At 28.7% G+C, this 19,053-nt stretch overlaps 1 protein-coding gene across 1 annotated transcript; it reads right to left on the reverse strand.

Annotated features, from left to right (window-relative positions):
- Positions 1 to 13,031: 13,031 nt before the first annotated feature.
- LOC139864201 (GDSL esterase/lipase At1g28580-like) lies at positions 13,032 to 17,900 on the reverse strand. The gene is made up of 5 exons (XM_071852785.1): positions 17,647 to 17,900; positions 16,031 to 16,261; positions 15,782 to 15,930; positions 13,455 to 13,728; positions 13,032 to 13,279 (listed from the first exon to the last, which is right to left on the reverse strand). Exons 1-5 carry the CDS (start codon positions 17,873 to 17,875, stop codon positions 13,032 to 13,034), a joined length of 1,131 nt encoding a protein of 376 aa, XP_071708886.1. The 5' UTR covers positions 17,876 to 17,900.
- Positions 17,901 to 19,053: the final 1,153 nt, after the last annotated feature.

Genomic DNA, 19,053 nt, shown 5'->3' on the forward strand with positions numbered 1-19,053 from the left:
CATGAATTTAATGAGTTAATATGATATTAAACTCATTTGATTTATCGTTAGAACGAGAATATATAATCTCTAAAACATTAAATATTACATAATCGCCATGTCGAACGAAGGTAATTGGTGTAGAACGTCATGTAGAACGATGATTATGCTCGAGGTATAGATTGTGATGTTGAGGTGTGGATTATTGAAACTTGGGTTGTTGATGGTACTGGTGCCGTTAGTGCTGAGGCTGGTGATGTTACTGGTGTTGGTAATACTGCTGGTGCTTGCAAATTGTGTACCGTGCTCTCTAAAGTTAATACTCGAGCTCGGAGTTCTCTAACTTCTTCTACTAACCCTGGTTGGTTATCAATGTGAGGTAGGGGTTGGATATCTTCTCTAGTTCCGTTAATGGTAGCCTCAAGACGAAAAATTCTTGCAAAAAGGGTATAAACGGTGTTGCGAACGGGTTCGCCGGTGAGCGGGTCAAGTACTCCAAGGTTAAGTGGTAGATTCGGTTCATGATATGGAGTACCCTCTTCCCTTCTCCATAGGGTGAGTATGTCACGAACCCACCCCAATTTTCTCCAATAATCACGGTAGTTGATTGATTGATGTGCTCCTGTCACGCTGTCTTCGAGTCAGAGGAACTTGGTCGATTCGTAGAGGCCATCTTACGCGATCTCAGGAAAGATTTTTTTTTTTTGGTATGAAGAGTTTAGTGACAGCAATTGATAGTTGGATGGTATTCTCAAAGCATAATATGCATAGATATATATATAGTACCAGGATCCCTTAAATTACGGAGAAATTTACGGAAGATATCAGGCAAAATCTACCGTAATAGATACGCTAAGATATGAATTTGTCTATACACTATCTATGCAATAAAGGCAGTAGGACGTGTCTAGACTTAGAATGATAAGCAGGTAATTTTCGACACGAAATGATAAGCAAAACTTTTGACATTCAGACACGGTCGAAGTCCAGACCCACTAATGCATCTAAACAACTATCAGTTAGACACACTAATGCAAGACCTGGTTCGCTAAGACCACCGCTCTGATACCAACTCTAACGACCCGTCCTAATCCATATGAACGAATACATTACATTTGGTTACATCGTGAGGTACTTGACCTCTATATGATACATTTTACAAACATTGCATTCGTTTTTAAAAGACAAACTTTCATTACATCGAAAGTTGACGGCATGCATACCACTTCATAATATATCCAACTATAATTGACTAAATAATAATCTTGATGAACTCAACGACTCGAATGCAATGTCTTTTTGAAATATGTCATGAATGACTCCAAGTAATATCTCTAAAATGAGCAAATGCACAGCGGAAGATTTCTTTCAAACCTGAGAATAAACTTGCTTTCAAGTGTCAACCAAAAGGTTGGTGAGTTCATTAGTTTATCATAATCATTCATTTTCATTATTTTAATAGACCACAAGATTTCCTTTAATCAATAATCATACACTCGCAAGTGTTTAAAAATATCATTCATATAGATTGAACACCTGGTAACCGACATTAACAAAATGCATCTAGAATATTCCCATATATAAATATCGAAGTACTAAAGCAGTTCAAATTCTCCGACTGGGGCTTGTCAATGGCCCATAGATCTATCTTTAGGATTCGCGTCAATTGGTGACAATTATAATAAACACCAATTCTTAGGTTACCAAGTTCAACAAGGGCGATATCCGGTATAACAATTCAACCAAAGAATGTAGTTTCAAGTACTTGTGTCTATTTCGTAAAACAGTTATAAAAGCATCGCATGTATTCTCAGTCCCAAAAATATATATTGCAAAAGCATTTAAAAAGGGAGCAAATGAAACTCACCTATTGTATTTTGTAGTAAAAATACATGCGACGATATTTAACAACTGAACAATGCAGGGTTGGCCTCGGATTCACGAACCTATATTATTTGTAATTATATTAAAACACATAATTGAATTCGAACAGCTATATATATATATATATATATATATATATATATATATATATATATATATATATATATATATATAAATTCATTAGTTATATCCTTTTTATATTAATAATATATATATATTTCATATTTTCATTAAAAATATTAATTTTGTTAAAAATGATAATAGTTATAATACTTGATTTTACTAATAAGGGTAATAATTTTATTAATGATAATAATAATGATATTTATAATATTAGCTGTAAAATATTAATTTTATTGTTAATGATATTTATGATAATGATAGTAATAATAGTAATAATAAAGATAATCATAATTCTTAATAATGATAATTTTTAATAAGCATAATTACTCTAGTCAAAATGTTAATTTTAATAAAAAGATAGTATAAAGAAAAAAATGACAACTTTGATAGTTTTCATTAAAATGACACTTTTGGTAATAATAATTATAATAGTAATAATACTGCTACTAATATTAACTACAATAATACTTTTATTACTAGTGATAATAGGTTTAGTAATAACAACGCTAATATCTATATTAATAATAATAATGTTAATTATACTTATCCTAATAATAATAAAAAGGTAAAATCATATTTGTAAATGATGTTAATAATATTAATTATAATTTCAGTTATAATCATATTAGTAATAATGAATGATACTTAATACTAATTTTAGCATTAATAATAATAATAATACTTATAATATTTGTAGTAATAATTATAATTAATAATAACAATAATAATACTAATAATGATAATAATAGAAATAAAAATAAAAGATTTATACCCTTTAATGCTTTGTGTAAAAAGAATTGCCCACAACGAGGCTCGAACCCACGACCTCCCGAATACCCGCTAACACCCCAAACCATCGATCTGCTACCCATTTTCTGATTTATAACCCCTCTAATATTTTTATAACCCGTATAGCTTTTATTTCCTATTCTATCTTCTTCCACCATTTTCAGTCGACCAGGCCCATTCAACCAAAAGCAATACACCATTAATCGGTTTTTAAATTCATAACTAAACAGAAAACAACTTGTGTGATATTTTTCAATTAACAAAGAACGAAATAAAAAAAATAAAAAAAAAATAATCATAATCAGACACGAAGAACACCCTTTTGAACCTCAAATCGATTTTCAAATTCCCAAGTGTTTTAGACAAAAGTTATAACATGAAAAGGGCGTTGAATCGTTCCTAGAAACTTTGTCCACCTTCAATTGAACTTGAAACATTCAACTGAACATGAATTTCGCTTTGAACCAAACGTGTGGCTTTTGAATTCAAAAACTTTGACCTGTAAATTAGAGCTCGATACTGAAAATTGGAAGTTTAATCTTTCCAGATAGTTTGAATGAAGGATTTTGAACAACACTACATTTACATATTTTGAAATTTCATTTGGTTTTGAGTTTTGGCTAAAATGAGTCACGAACAGGGTGTTTGGTGTCTGGTTCCCATCTCTTTTTTTCTGTGTAATTCTCCATACAGCAATAAATAATAATTGAGAATTGATAATGGGTATGATGCATTGAATGATTCGTTAACAGCTAGTTGATTGATCTATAATGGATGTGTGTGTGTCGTTCTTCAAACACAGACAAGTACAAAAAAAATAAAAAAAAAATATACAAAGCTGATTTTGATGGATACAGATTCGAATGGAATTGTTTGGTAGTTAATTTAGGTCGACCAGATTCTATTTCGAACAGGAATTGAAGAAAAAAAATTCAAATTAGATAGTGATAGGTAAACAACTCAGTATGTGTTTTTATATATATACAATTAATAAATATAAATATTAATAATAATAACATCAAATAATACTAATTATAATAAAAGAAATCAAAATAATGGTATTAATAAATTTTAAATAAAAAGATAGTTGTTGGTATTTATACTAATAATAATCATGATATTAACCAATATTATAATTTTACTACTAATTATAATAATAATAATATTTTGTGTAATAATATTATTAGTAATAATAATATAATACTTTATATATATATTTGTATCAAATTTCATATTTGGTAATATTAATAATACTGATATTAATATTAACATTAATATTATTAATAATGATGAAGTAATAATAATAATATTAGTACCACAATTATATTTTTATCTTGTAACCACATTTTATATGTAATATTACATGTTATAATATATAATGATTATATTATATATATTATAATTTGGCACATATTGAATATTTAAATTTTTTACTCTTTTAGTATATTACAACATTTATATAATCAATAATCATGCACGTAGTATATATATTACATACTTCAATCTAATATTTTATATATATAATTATTCATTATTAAATTCATTGAGAAAATAAAACTAGTATTTCTAAATACTATGTTCAAAGTTTTTAATAAAAAGATTGGAATTTTATATCCATATTTATTACTTAACAAGTTTTTATTTTAAAATCATAAACTGTTTACATTTATAACTTCAACAACTGAACCTCATAATATTTTATTATTATATTTCAGATTATAATATATATTACTAGCGTGTATGCGGTAAATGTTTAAGTGATTACAAGTAAGTAGGTTATATATGTATGTGTATAATTATTGCATTCACTAAGCATTTTGCTTACCCCTCTCGTTGTTTACTTTTTAGGTACAAGTATGGAGAAGGGAAAAGGGATTGCCAGGAATTAGATATTCCCATGATGATTGAGTAGGCATAGCTTTTGGAAGACGGCCTATTGTTTGGGTAGTTTAGCCCCAAACTATGCTCGTGTGTCGTTTGGTTTAAAACTATCATTTTAAGGTCAAACTTGTAATGCTTTTGATTAAGGGCCTTCATTCCTATCATGTAACTTTAAACTTGTTGAATGTTTAAATGATTCGATTAAACCGGTCGACATCATGTAACCATTTAAAGTGGCGTGTGAATGGTTTATTTATTTAAAAAAAAATTATTCGGGTTGAATACGGTTTGGGTTGTTTCAATATCATACCCGCCCAAACTACCCCCATACAACTCACATTGTCCTTGAGCTAAGCTTGAGTGTTTCCAACTTCCTCCTCTTGATTAGCACCTAAAAATATGCTAATCACATTAATACTCTTAAATCACTAAGATAAACTTTCAATAACAACTTTAATCTCTTAACTTAATACTCTCTTGAGTGACTCATAGCTAACAATTAAACTCTTCCCAAAATCTTCTCAAAATCAAGTTTAAACTTTCATTGACACATTTCCACAAACACCTTGTGTGCATAAACATACTTTGTTCTTAAATCATTACCACAACAAGACTTACTTCCATAATTCCACTTATATGCTCAAATTATGAACAACTATATCTAAATATCATGAAAAATTCAGTTACCACCATAACACATGCAAGAAACCTTCAATTTCTCAACAATCCATCATTAATTACTTCCAAAAACTAACTTTTGTAAACCCACCAAACTCAAATCCGAATTTGGTTAAGATTTAAGATGATTAGACTTTAAGAATGATAATAAAACACCATTTAAACACAACTTTTACCAATGTCAAGTATATAACTCTTACCTCAAGGTTCTTCTCAAGAATTCTAGTTGAAATGATGAAAAGAGAGTGTTGATGATGATTTTATTGCTTCTATTATAACTTACACGCATTTAATTATTCATTTTCAAGTTTGCATAAAGTGAAATCATTCAATTTTGTGAGTTCTAGATTTATGTTATCAAGCTCGTTCTTCTTTCTCCTTGCTCTCAACTTCCAGACACAATAAAAGAGCTTCTAACTCTCAATTCCCCTCTTAGTAGAATAATAATCATAGATTGGCAACCTAGGTCCCTCCCCACTATTCCTTAACTTAGGTGGTCCTTACTAACTAACCTTAACTTTTACTTACTTGCAATGCTAGTCCTTTTAAACAATATACCATTTTAACACAATATGAAAATAAGATTAAGTAAACTCTAACTCAATTTTTCATAATAAAATAATACCTTAAAATTTAGGGTATTACATATCAGAGTTCTATTCTCTATCACTGCAAATGAAGACTGGCCACTTCATCAATTTGATGTGAAGAATTCTTTTCTCCATGGAGATTTAAAAGAAGAAGTTTATATGAAAGTCCCACCAGGATTTGCGGGAAGCTTCAATGATAGGGAAGTTTGTCGACTTAAAAAATCTTTATATGGGCTAAAACAATTCACGGGCTTGGTTTGGGAGATTTATATTATTTATGAAAAAAATGATTTCACACAAAGTAACTTGGATCACACTCTATTTTTCAAACAAAAAGGGAATTTAATTACATGTTTAATCATTTATGTTGATGATATGATAATAACGGGAAATGATAAAGAAGAGATTTCTAACTTAAAAATAAACTTATTTAAAGAATTTGAAATGAAAGATTTAGGCAACCTTAAATACTTCTTGGGAATTGAAGTATTAAGATCTCAACAGAGAATATTTATTTGTCAAAAGAAGTATATTCTTGATCTTCTTGCAGAAATAGGGATGATTGATTGTAAACCAGCCGAGACTCCAATGATTCCAAATCAAAAGCTATTTATGGAAGATGGTGCTGAGCTAGTAGATAAAGGAAAATACCAAAGGATAGTGTAAAAGCTCATTTATCTCGCTCACACTCGACCAGATATAGCGCATGCGGTAGGAGTTGTAAGCCAGTTTATGCATCAACCACATGTTCATCATTTGGAAGCTGTAATGAGGATTATCCGATATCTAAAGAAGACTCCAGGACATGGAGTTGTATTTATAAAAAATGGGCATCTAGAAGTGCAGATATATACAGACGCAAGCTGGGCTGGAGAAAAAGGAGATCGAAGATCTACATCAGGTTTCTTTACAATAGTCGGAAGAAACTTAGTTGCATGGAGAAGCAAGAAATAAAAGGTTGTTTCTATATCAAGTGCCGAATCAGAATTTAGAGGAATAGTAAAGGGGGTAGTCAAAGTATTATGGATTCAAAAACTTTTGACCAAAATTGGATACCCTCCAAATGAAACCATTCAAATCTTATGCGACAACGAAGTAGCCATTGCCATCTCAGAAAATCCTGTTCAACATGACCGAACTAAACATGTTGAAATCGATCGACATTTTATCAGAGAAAAATTAGATGGTGAAATTATTTCTCTTCCATCAATTCGATCAGAAGACCAGCTAGCCGACGTCCTCACTAAATCAGTCAACGGAAGACTCTTCAGTGAAGTTGTTTACAAGTTAAACATTGGAGATCTCACTATTCAACTTGAGGGGGGAGGGGGTGGAGGGGTCTAACGACCCGTCCTAATCCATCTGGACGAATACATTACATTTGGTTACATCGCGAGGTACTTGACCTCTATATGATACATTTTACAAACATTGCATTCGTTTTTAAAAGACAAACTTTCATTAATCGAAAGTTGACGGCATGCATACCACTTCATAATATATCCAACTATAATTGACTAAATAATAATCTTGATGAACTCAACGACTCGAATGCAACGTCTTTTTGAAATATGTCATGAATGACTCCAAGTAATATCTCTAAAATGAGCAAATGCACAGCGAAAGATTTCTTTCAAACCTGAGAATAAACATGCTTTCAAGTGTCAACCAAAAGGTTGGTGAGTTCATTAGTTTATCATAATCATTCATTTTCATCATTTTAATAGACCACAAGATTTCCTTTAATCAATAATCATACACTCGCAAGTGTTTAAAAAAATCATTCATATGGATTGAACACCTGGTAACCGACATTAACAAAATGCATCTAGAACATGGCCATATATAAATATCGAAGTACTAAAGCAGTTCAAATTTTCTGACTGGGGCTTGTTAATGGCCCATAGATCTATCTTTAGGATTCGCGTCAATTGGTGGCAATTATTATAAACACCAATTCTTAGGTTACCAAGTTCAACAAGGGCGATATCCGATATAACAATTCAACCATAGAATGTAGTTTCAAGTACTTGTGTCTATTTCGTAAAACAGTTATAAAAGCAGCGCATGTATTCTCAGTCCCAAAAATATATATTGCAAAAGCATTTAAAAAGGGAGCAAATGAAACTCACCTATTGTATTTTGTAGTAAAAATACATGCGATGATATTTAAAAACTGAACAATTCAGGGTTGGGCTCGGATTCACGAACCTATATTATTTGTAATTATATTAAAACACATAATTGAATTCGAACAGCTTTATATATACATATATATATATATATATATATATATATATATATATATATATATATATATATATATATATATATATATATATATATATATGTATATATATATATATATATATATATATATATGTATATATATATATATATATAAATTCATTAGTTATATCCTTTTTATATTAATAATATATATATTTCATATTTTCATTAAAAATATTAATTTTGTTAAAAATGATAATAGTTATAATACTTGATTTTACTAATAAGGGTAATAATTTTATTAATGATAATAATAATGATATTTATAATATTAGTTGTAAAATATTAATTTTATTGTTAATGATATTTATGATAATGATAGTAATAATAGTAATAATAAAGATAATCATAATTCTTAATCATGATAATTTTTAATAAGCATAATTACTTTAGTCAAAATGTTAATTTTAATAAAAAGATAGTTTAAAGAAAAAAAATGATAACTTTGATAGTTTTCATTAAAATGATACTTTTGGTAATAATAATTATAATAGTAATAATACTGCTACTAATATTAACTACAATAATACTTTTATTACTAGTGATAATAGGTTTAGTAATAACAACGCTAATATCTATATTAATAATAATAATGTTAATAATACTTATCCCAATAATAATAAAATGGTAAAATCATATTTGTAAATGATGTTAATAATATTAATTATAATTTCAGTTATAATCATATTAGAAATAATGAAAGATACTTAATACTAATTTTAGCATTAATAATAATAATACTTATAATATTTGTAGTAATAATAATAATTAATAATAACAATAATAATACTAATAATGATAATAATAGAAATAAAAATAAAAGATTTATACCCTTTAATGCTTTGTGTAAAAAGAATTGCCCACAACGAGGCTCGAACCCACGACCTCCCGAATACCCGCTAACACCTTAAACCATCGAGCTGCTGCCCATTTTATGATTTATAACCCCTCTAATATTTTTATAACCCATATAGCTTTTATTTCCTATTCTATCTTCTTCCACCATTTTCAGTCGACCATGCCAATTCAACCAAAAGCAATACACCATTAATCGATTTTTAAATTCATAACTAAACAGAAAACGACTTGTGTGATATTTTTCAATTAACAGAGAACGAAATAAAAAAAAATAAAAAAATTATAATCATAATCAGACACGAAGAACACCCTTTTGAACCTCAAATCGATTTTCAAATTCCCAAAGTGTTTTAGACAAAAGTTATAACATGAAAAGCGTGTTGAATCGTTCCTAGAAACTTTATCCACCTTCAATTGAACTTGAAACATTCAACTGAACACGAATTTCGTTTTGAACCAAACGTTTGGCTTTTGAATTCGAAAACTTTGACCTGTAAATTAGAGCTCGATACTGAAAATTGGAAGTTTAATCTTTCTAGATAGTTTGAATGAAGGATTTTGAACAACACTACATTTACATATTTTGAAATTTCATTTGGTTTTGAGTTTTGGCTAAAATGAGTCACGAACAGGGTGTTTGGGGTCTGGTTCCCATCTCTCTCTTTTTTTCTGTGTAATTCTCCATACAGCAATAAATAATAATTGAGAATTGATAATGGGTATGATGCATTGAATGATTCGTTAACAGCTAGTTGATTGATCTATAATGGAGGTGTGTGGGTCGTTCTTCAAACACAGACAGGTACAAATAAAATAAAAAAAAATATACAAAGCTGATTTTGATGGATACAGATTCGAATGGAATTGTTTGGTAGTTAATTTAGGTCGACCAGATTCTATTTCGAACAGGAATTGAAGAAAAAAAATCAAATTAGATAGTGATAGGTAAACAACTCAGTATGTGTTTTTATATATATACAATTAATAAATATAAATATTAATAATAATAACATCAAATAATACTAATTATAATAAAAGAAATCAAAATAATGGTATTAATAAATTTTAAATAAAAAGATAGTTGTTGGTATTTATACTAATAATAATCATGATATTAACCAATATTATAATTTTACTACTAATTATAATAATAATAATATAATACTTTATATATATATTTGTATCAAATTTCATATTTGGTAATATTAATAATACTGATATTAATATTAACATTAATATTATTAATAATGATCAAGTAATAATAATAATATTAGTACAACAATTATATTTTTATCTTATAACCACATTTTATATGTAATATAACATGTTATAATATATAATGATTATATCATATATATTATAATTTGGCACATATTGAATATTTAAAAATTTTACTCTTTTAGTATATTACAATATTTATATAATCAATAATCATGTATATATATTACATACTTCAATCTAATATTTTATATATATAATTATTCATTATTAAATTCATTGAGAAAATAAAACTGGTATTTCTAAATACTATGTTAAAAGTTTTTAATAAAAAGATTGGAATATTATATCCATATTTATTACTTAACAAGTTTTTATTTTAAAATCATAAACTGTTTACATTTATAACTTCAACAACTGAACCTCATAATATTTTATTTTTATATTTCAGATTATAATATACATATGTATATGTATATATATATATATATATATATATATATATATATATTGTTACATTCATATTTACAATCAGTTGTCCGTGAATCGTCGGATTTGGTCAAAGGTCAAATGGTTTCCTGTAAACTGTTCCAAAACTTTAGAGACTCACTATTACAGACTTTGCTTATCGTATCGAAATCAAATAAAGATTAAGTTTAAATTTGGTCGGAAATTTTCGGGTCGTCAAGGGGGGTTAGGCTGCTGTAACAATTAGAAGACAAAGTCAAATTACCATATGAGGTAATTTGACTTTTTAGGATCAGAAAGTTCTTTCATCATTTCACTTTTGAGAGCAAATCACAAGATCACCATCTATAGCCAAAATAACGGATACAAGTCACCAAGTCAACCTGTATTTCCATTTATGTAAAAGGAGGTTCCAAAAGTACATTGGAGCCATTCCTTAAATAAGAATTAGCTGTTGCTAGTCTTGTGTATATATGAACACATATAGAATGTAAAGGTGCATCAATTCAGATAAATAAAAAATCGATCAACATAAAGCTTTACTTTCATAATTCTATTGTTTATCAAAGAATGATTAACCTGTGTAAATATTAATACGGTAATAAATAATTGTTTAAGATTCGATTCATAGTTGGACATTAGTTCAAAAAATTTTATGTTCAACAAACATAGACTACGCAATAAAAACATATATAAGCAATATTGAAATGAGCGTATATCTATTACCATATGAAGATAAAGGTATGTTCCCCAAATTTGTATCTCAGGAGTTGGAGGCAGATGTAGAGTTTATTTGTGTAGCAATTATACATTTAGTATGACAAAGATATGTATGTAACGATTGATATAATCATCAAATAAAGCATTAAAATATCATCAGATACATACATACAGTTATCCAAGCTATACATACAGTTCATAGGAGGGTTCATAGGAGGAACCATTATCATTTAGTGAATAAATCATGAGTAGCAAATTAGCAAGTAGTTAGATACCATGAAAAACAATAAAACAGCTGATCAATAATTCAATACTAACGCCTTTAATTATCAAATTAATTAAAAAAAGAAGAAGTAAAACTACATTCACAATTGACTACTTCATGTGAGGTACATAAGAAAATAAATTATAAAAAAGCACAACAAACTGAATAGTGAAACGTTTAATCATAGATATAGATATAGATATAGATATAGATATAGATATAGATAACAGTAAAAAAAAAAAAAAAGTGCTTTACAAAGCTAAAAAGGACTCACTACGTGAAATAAATTTAAATAAATCAGTTAAACCATAACTATTTCTTATGTAGGCTAATCAACTACGTGAAAAAACTTTGAAGGACATGATGTATACTAATAGAAAGACAAACAGTTTCGGCAGTGTTAACAATTAATGACTACTGACAAGATTTCTTGCGTTGACTAATCTCAGAGAAGATAACGACTAAAAATTAACTATTGTGACATACTATCACAAATATCTCGAAATGATATCACATATCAAACGAATACTCATCATTTTTCTATCTCTTAATAAGCATCTACACTTTTATTATATTTCATCAATTATAGACAAGTAATTAATTCAAATTTTTTATTTAATATGTTCTTTAATTATATTCTATGGGGATTGATATTTTCACATCACTTTTACTTCTTCCACCTAAAATGCTTAAACTGCTCTTAATGATACATTTGCACAAACTTTTTAAAACATTTTAATATAATTTAATAAGGGATATTTTAGGAAAAAATCATGAAATGATGGTGGAAGAAGTAAAAGTCATGTTGAAAATATCATCTCCCATGTTTTATTCTTATACATTTTTTATCTGTTATATCGTTTTTTTTTTTTTTTTTTTTTTTTTTTTTTTTTTTTTTGACAACAGTTAGTTGGGATCACCCAGAGGACTTAACCACCCACACGATCATCTCTTGCAGTTGCTATACCCGCTCTCAACGACGTGCCCTGAAGGAAACCCGCACCAATCCTATTGTTCAACCCTCACTAGCTACACTTTGGAGCATTAACCTTTAAAAAAAAAAAAAAAAAAAAAAGCTAGCAAGATTGGCATTCGATCCTAATGTATGTTCAAATTTAAGTACGAAAACAAGAACGTATAATTAACTACTAATCTAATTTTAATAAGTAAATAAAGCCAAACCAATTTTAAGCACTTGTCTTCTAAACTCCCAACACATTTGTTATTGACTTATTGTTTGTTATACATGATTTCCCATGACAGCTTAATGCATATATTCTGGCATTTAGTTACATAGAACTCAATAGAATTGATGTATGACACAGAGAATTAAACTGAGGTGTAGTAAATGCCCCTTCAAATAAATTTCTAGCAACTAATTTATATGCCGCTTCTGTAAAGTGTACACCATCCCAACTAACGTATGTATCTGGTTGATCGCACGCACTTGCTGATTCTGCTCCACAATTTGCTGACATGTTGACGTTATACAGACCTCCACCTCCACAACAAGCCTTCAGAGCCCCATTTGTGAATCCTACATAACGTAAGTTCCATATCAGCAAAAATATCAACTTACAATTTCTAACCATGAAATTAATTGCACATAAGAAGACTAGAAGTGATAATTTGAATGAGTTAAGTTATAGCTATGGCATAATTAATATTTCGTAATTAATCCAATTATTATAACAAATTAACATGTTATGTACCAAATTTATCTGGTGAACGAATGATTTGCATGGAAGCACCGTAGTAGTCGGCGTAAATGATGTTGACATTGGGATGAAGCTCTCGAATCTGAATTAGTTTTGTTTGCAGTAGTTCGTTTTGATATTCAGCAAATTCATTTAGCGCGATGAGACAACCAGTTGCGGGATCATACTTTTGCATCTCAGAACCACATGTTGTTAAATACGTCCCTAAACATCCAAGTGGTAAGATTCCTGGAACTACTAGTGTCTGAGCACCCATCTCAATTAGCTCCTGTATTTTAACGTATTACTAGTAATTTATAACTCCTGATATGGGGATTAATATTATTAACAAATAATTTATTTATTAATTATTAATAAGTAATTATATTCAGTAATAAACAATAATTAATAATTAATTAGGAAAAAGACAAATAATTAATTTAGATGGATATAAATAATTTATTAGGAAAGAGACAAAATACTACCTAATTATGAAACAAGTAAATCTAATCAATGTTAAGATTCTAATAGTTGAAATACAAATTAATCTTCTATCTATACATTATTATTATTATAAAGCGCGTGTCAATAATCATACGTGTCACTCTGTTATTAATTCTGGTTAAATTTGCTTATGTGACGGCTTGTGATTAACTTATAATTTATAGTAATTATCTTATACTATATTTAAGAAGATTCCAAATTAAAACTTATCCATACATTTATTTATTATTAAAAATATATAGAATTGTCACTATCTTCTACACTGTATAATTACTCCGTATAATAATAGGATTAGTTAAAAATATACATTTATTTATCCGTATAATATAGATTTATTAATTTTACTAAGATGTTTCTCTTAAATATATGTTTCTTGACTATCGGAGTAAGTAATTATGTATAGTACTCTGTATAACTATTTTGACCCCAATCTCTTTAGTCTTTACAAAGCGATAAAGTCAACAATGCATAAATTGATTGATTAAAAAATTAATACTATTAAAAGTTAGATCATAATAGTGAGGTACAATAACAGATTATACATGTGTACAACAGTTTTTTTTTTCTTTCAAAAAGTATAACTTGAAACTAAAATAGATTTTACATGTATACAACAACTACAATGATGTATTAATAACAACCATTCAAAATATATCAAAGTTGTAAAAGACGAGAGTCAGGAACGCATCGGCCATGCGTTTTATTACTCTTTTATAAACATATAATTAAATTAATTAATTAATTATGCTTATATATGTTTGAACTACAATTTAAATTTTTACTATGAATATGGTTGCCCAATAATATATAAGTATGTTGTTCAGTCATTGCCATCGGTTAATAGGTAAAAACAACTTTTTACGGACTCATGTTTGATATTTTATCGATTAGTTGTCAATTGAAGTTAAAATGGTTATTTGTTAATTCCAGAGCCGCCCCATTAAGCTTTTGGGCTATGTCCAAGTAAAAAGTAAGCCTTTCCTCTATTCATTTTTTTCTAACTGCATGCATTATTTTTAACAAAATTTTCTAAACAATCTTGCAACACATGGGCTGAAATATTTGTAATAGTGTTTTATATTATCTTGAACTATTATTTCGAAGTATGGTCTTTCCCATTTTATTTACATTTCCACAATCTTATTTATAGTCTACGTTTGACCCATCAAATGTCTTTAAATTATCAATAATAACAATTGGTAAAAGCAATTTTCGTCCAATAAACGGGCTCATAAAAAATTAATTTTTATGATATTAAATATTAGCTCTAAAAAATACCTCGTAATTGTTTAATAAACTCAATTGATTTTACACGATTATTTACCACCCGTGCAACGCACGGGCTCTAAAACCTAGTGGTTTAAATATAGGAGAGAAACAAATTTAAAATTATGAGATTGATAAACGTAGCCCTTAGGGTTACGTTTAAGCATATCATATATAAGTTTATAAACTTTATTTAATTAATTATAAAATATAAATATTCTTTTTTTAATATCGATTTTACTTATATAGTTTTGATATTAATATTATTTATGGCAGGGTTGAGTTATAAATATAAGAATCAAATTATTTTTGATATGCTTAAGTGTAGCCCTTAGGGCTACGTTTACCCGAATCAATAGGAAGATTTATGTTTTAAATTAATAATCTAACAGTTGAAATTGAATACACTTAATTTCCTAAATATGATTTTCTTTTTATATATAAGCGAGACAGGAGTTAGATGAGATGTTAAATTAGATTAGATTGGATTAATTACTATCATCTCTAATTAAACATAATCGCGCAATAATAAATAGCATTATGTTACAGTTATAAAATATTGTGTGTCTTACATTGATTGTTGAGACGATTGAATCAACAATAAGAGGAACAAACGGGACAACCTCATTGACTGAATTTCCATCGAAGTACAACATGTTGTAATCGGTTTGTCCTATCTCTCCCACTAGGAACAATGAACTTCCAATAAAATTTCGACAATCTGCAACAAATTATAATCCCAATTCATATTTATGAGATCTTGTAGAAGTAATTGCACACCATGGGTTATTAAGTACTCCAAATAATATTTATAATTGTACCTGATGCATTGCCACAAATAGAAGGCAACGATTGTTTAAACCATTCCAATTGAACTCGTAAAGATACATTTGTCGTTGGATTTACAAGCCCTTTTGCTTCAAGAAGAACAGATGGATCCAATGCTGATGCACCTCCCACCGCAAAATTTACACCTTGTCGAAATGCAACTGCGTTGTCGATGTCCTTGTCGTGTAAAAATGGTGGTACTAATGGCAATCCAAGACTCTCCGCTACATAATTCAGTAAAAAAAGTAAAAAGAAACGGGTCGTTTGAGATGAACATTCATGTACTGCTATTAAGTTAATAAAACGGAGTTAATCACAAAATTCCTTTATATGGTTTGGACAAAATCACAAATTTCCTTAATTAATTTCCTGTATTAAATTGGTTACCCCTATATTGAGATTTTGTCTCATTTTCCACATCTCGTCAAATTAAATGATCAAAAAACACTTATCTTCTTAATTTCCTTTTGATTTTTTACTTATGCGTAGACTCAGCAGCAAAACATCAACTTTAATTATTCCATATTCAATTTTAAACCGTTTAGTTAGAAAACCAAAGAGTACAAAAAACAAAAGAGCAAACTGAATTTGAATTCAATTTTCGGTTCAGTTTCACTTCAGTTTACATATTTGAATTCGGTTTTCAATGTTTCTTTTTGTAAGTTGGCTGAACCGAAAAATGAATTCGTAACCAAATTTAGCTATATATATATATATATATATATATATATATATATATATATATATATATATATATATATATATATATATATATATATATATATATATATATATATATATATATATATATATATAGCAAACTGAATTTGATTTCAATTTTCGGTTCAGTTTCACTTCAGTTTACATATTTGAATTCGGTTTTCAATGTTTCTTTTTGTAAGTTGGCTGAACCGAAAAATGAATTCGTAACCAAATTTAGCTATATATATATATATATATATATATATATATATATAGAGAGAGAGAGAGAGAGAGAGACCACAATACGATATGAAAATCAAAAGAGGATTCAACATCGATTTTCTATTATTATTTTGATTTAATTATAATTTTTTGGGTTTTCGATTTTATCGAAACTGAATTGAATTCAAAGTCGGTTTCAATTTTGATCTTGAATTTGAATTCGATTTTTAATATTGATATCAAAATCGAACAAACTTAACCGATAAACAACCTGCTTTTATTTTAACAACCTAAGTTAAAGTGTAGTCAAGGGCGGATTTATATATGTAGCAGTGGTTGCATAGGTTATCAGTGAAATACGTAATTTAATGAAAACAAATTTGAGTTTTTAACTAGTAACACCATAGTGGTGTAAGTTGTTTTGAGTGACACATTGAATATTGTAAATTTTTTTAAGTTTTTAACTAGTGACACCATTGACTAAGATTCTTAAATTCGACAATCCGACAGTGAGTGTGTAGTAATTATTTATTCAGGATCACCAATTATTTAGAGTACGAAATTAAAAATCAATATAAAACAATACAGTTACATTAAATTTTTTAATGTACTATCTAAATCAGCTACAACTAAATGTCTAAATTGTGAGTTTAAACACAATAACAAGAGGTTAGTCACTTGATACCTAAAAAATCGATGATGAGACGTCCATTAGAGCTCCGGCCAGTTGAGTGATCATAAAAGTCTTCTCCATTAGGCCATGAAAGAGCTGGTAGTTGTAGATCAAATATTAAAGCCAATTGTTTCATGTTACCAGTGTCTGCAAGCGAGTCACCGAAACTGATGATGGACGGAAAACATGATGTTCCATTAACATAAAAACAACTGTTAACTAACACCGTGATCACAATCATCAACAAACTAGCAAATGAGCTGGATCTTGAAGTCATTGAAAGATTGCTAACTTCTTACTAGCCGTTTCTTCCAAATTTTTATATTGTACTAGTGTTTTATTTATTTTGTTTTTATAGTGGAAACTTAATGGTAGATTGACTGATTTCGATACTTTTGGTAGAGTGTTGGCATCAAAAGAGATCATGTTGGTAGAGTGTTAGCATCATATAAAATTCGGTTTAAAAAAGCAATCATTTATTATAGTGGAAACTTAAGCAAGGGTAAATCATTTTTTGATAATTAATCATATTTTATATGTGTGTGCTTTATATAGTTCTCACGGCACGAATCACGTTTTAGTAACCGGTGGTGCTGGCTATATTGGTTCTCATGCTACCCTCTGTTTTTTTAAAGTAAACACACACACACACACACACATGTTTTTAACGCCAGTTAGGAGTTATTGATAGGAGTGTGAACACGATATCGGAATCCATCCACCCGATCATTTCCAGGACGAACATTACAATACTACCGTCAATCAGACGGAACCCCCACAGCGAATCCATACTGGCATCGCGTGTGATAAAACCCCCTCAGATGAAGCTCAGACTCATAGACGTCCAAAACCTTTGAGGCTCGTGAAATGGGCGTGTAACCACAAGGGAAATATTTTTGTAAAACATGAGAGTCGAACCTGTGACCTACCTAACTACCTTATGAAAAGTCAAGTCACCACAAATGCACTAACACTTTGCGGTTAAACACACATATTTTCAAAGATTCTTATCGTGTGTAACTATAGTGGTATAAATCATTTTTCGTTAACTAATTAATGGCAAGATTGTGTGCTTAACTAACAACTACCGAATCAATGAATAACTGGACAACTCATGTTGTAAGATCTATTGGAGAGACATGATCCTTTTGGTATTTTACTTTTCGAAAAATTCAACAACCAAGTCAAAATAGTCTTTATAGACACCAGTTTATTGGTTCTTAAACTATGGAAATAGAATAGTTGGGTATGTGGGGTTTTATATAATTAAACTACGAAATATACAATTAATTAAGCTAAACTAGCTGACGGGCAAGCAACAATTAAGGATAAAGAGGATGAGGTTCACCATGATTTTCGATAATGTAGACACGCTTAGATTTATCATACAAACCTTGGTGTAATCTCTAGAACCCTACC

Source organism: Rutidosis leptorrhynchoides, chromosome 8, assembly GCF_046630445.1.
Source record: "Rutidosis leptorrhynchoides isolate AG116_Rl617_1_P2 chromosome 8, CSIRO_AGI_Rlap_v1, whole genome shotgun sequence".
Lineage (NCBI taxonomy): Eukaryota > Viridiplantae > Streptophyta > Magnoliopsida > Asterales > Asteraceae > Rutidosis > Rutidosis leptorrhynchoides.

What these genes read in the sequence shown, in the direction of transcription:
- LOC139864201 (XM_071852785.1), bottom strand. Translation starts at nt 17,875, where the DNA reads ATGATTGTGATCACGGTGTTAGTTAACAGTTGTTTTTATGTTAATGGA. An exon ending in TCTCATCATCGATTTTTTAG is followed by an intron (nt 16,262 to 17,646) that starts GTATCAAGTGAC and finishes TGAATTATGTAG; the next exon opens with CGGAGAGTCTTGGATTGCCA. An exon ending in TATTTGTGGCAATGCATCAG is followed by an intron (nt 15,931 to 16,030) that starts GTACAATTATAA and finishes AATTTGTTGCAG; the next exon opens with ATTGTCGAAATTTTATTGGA.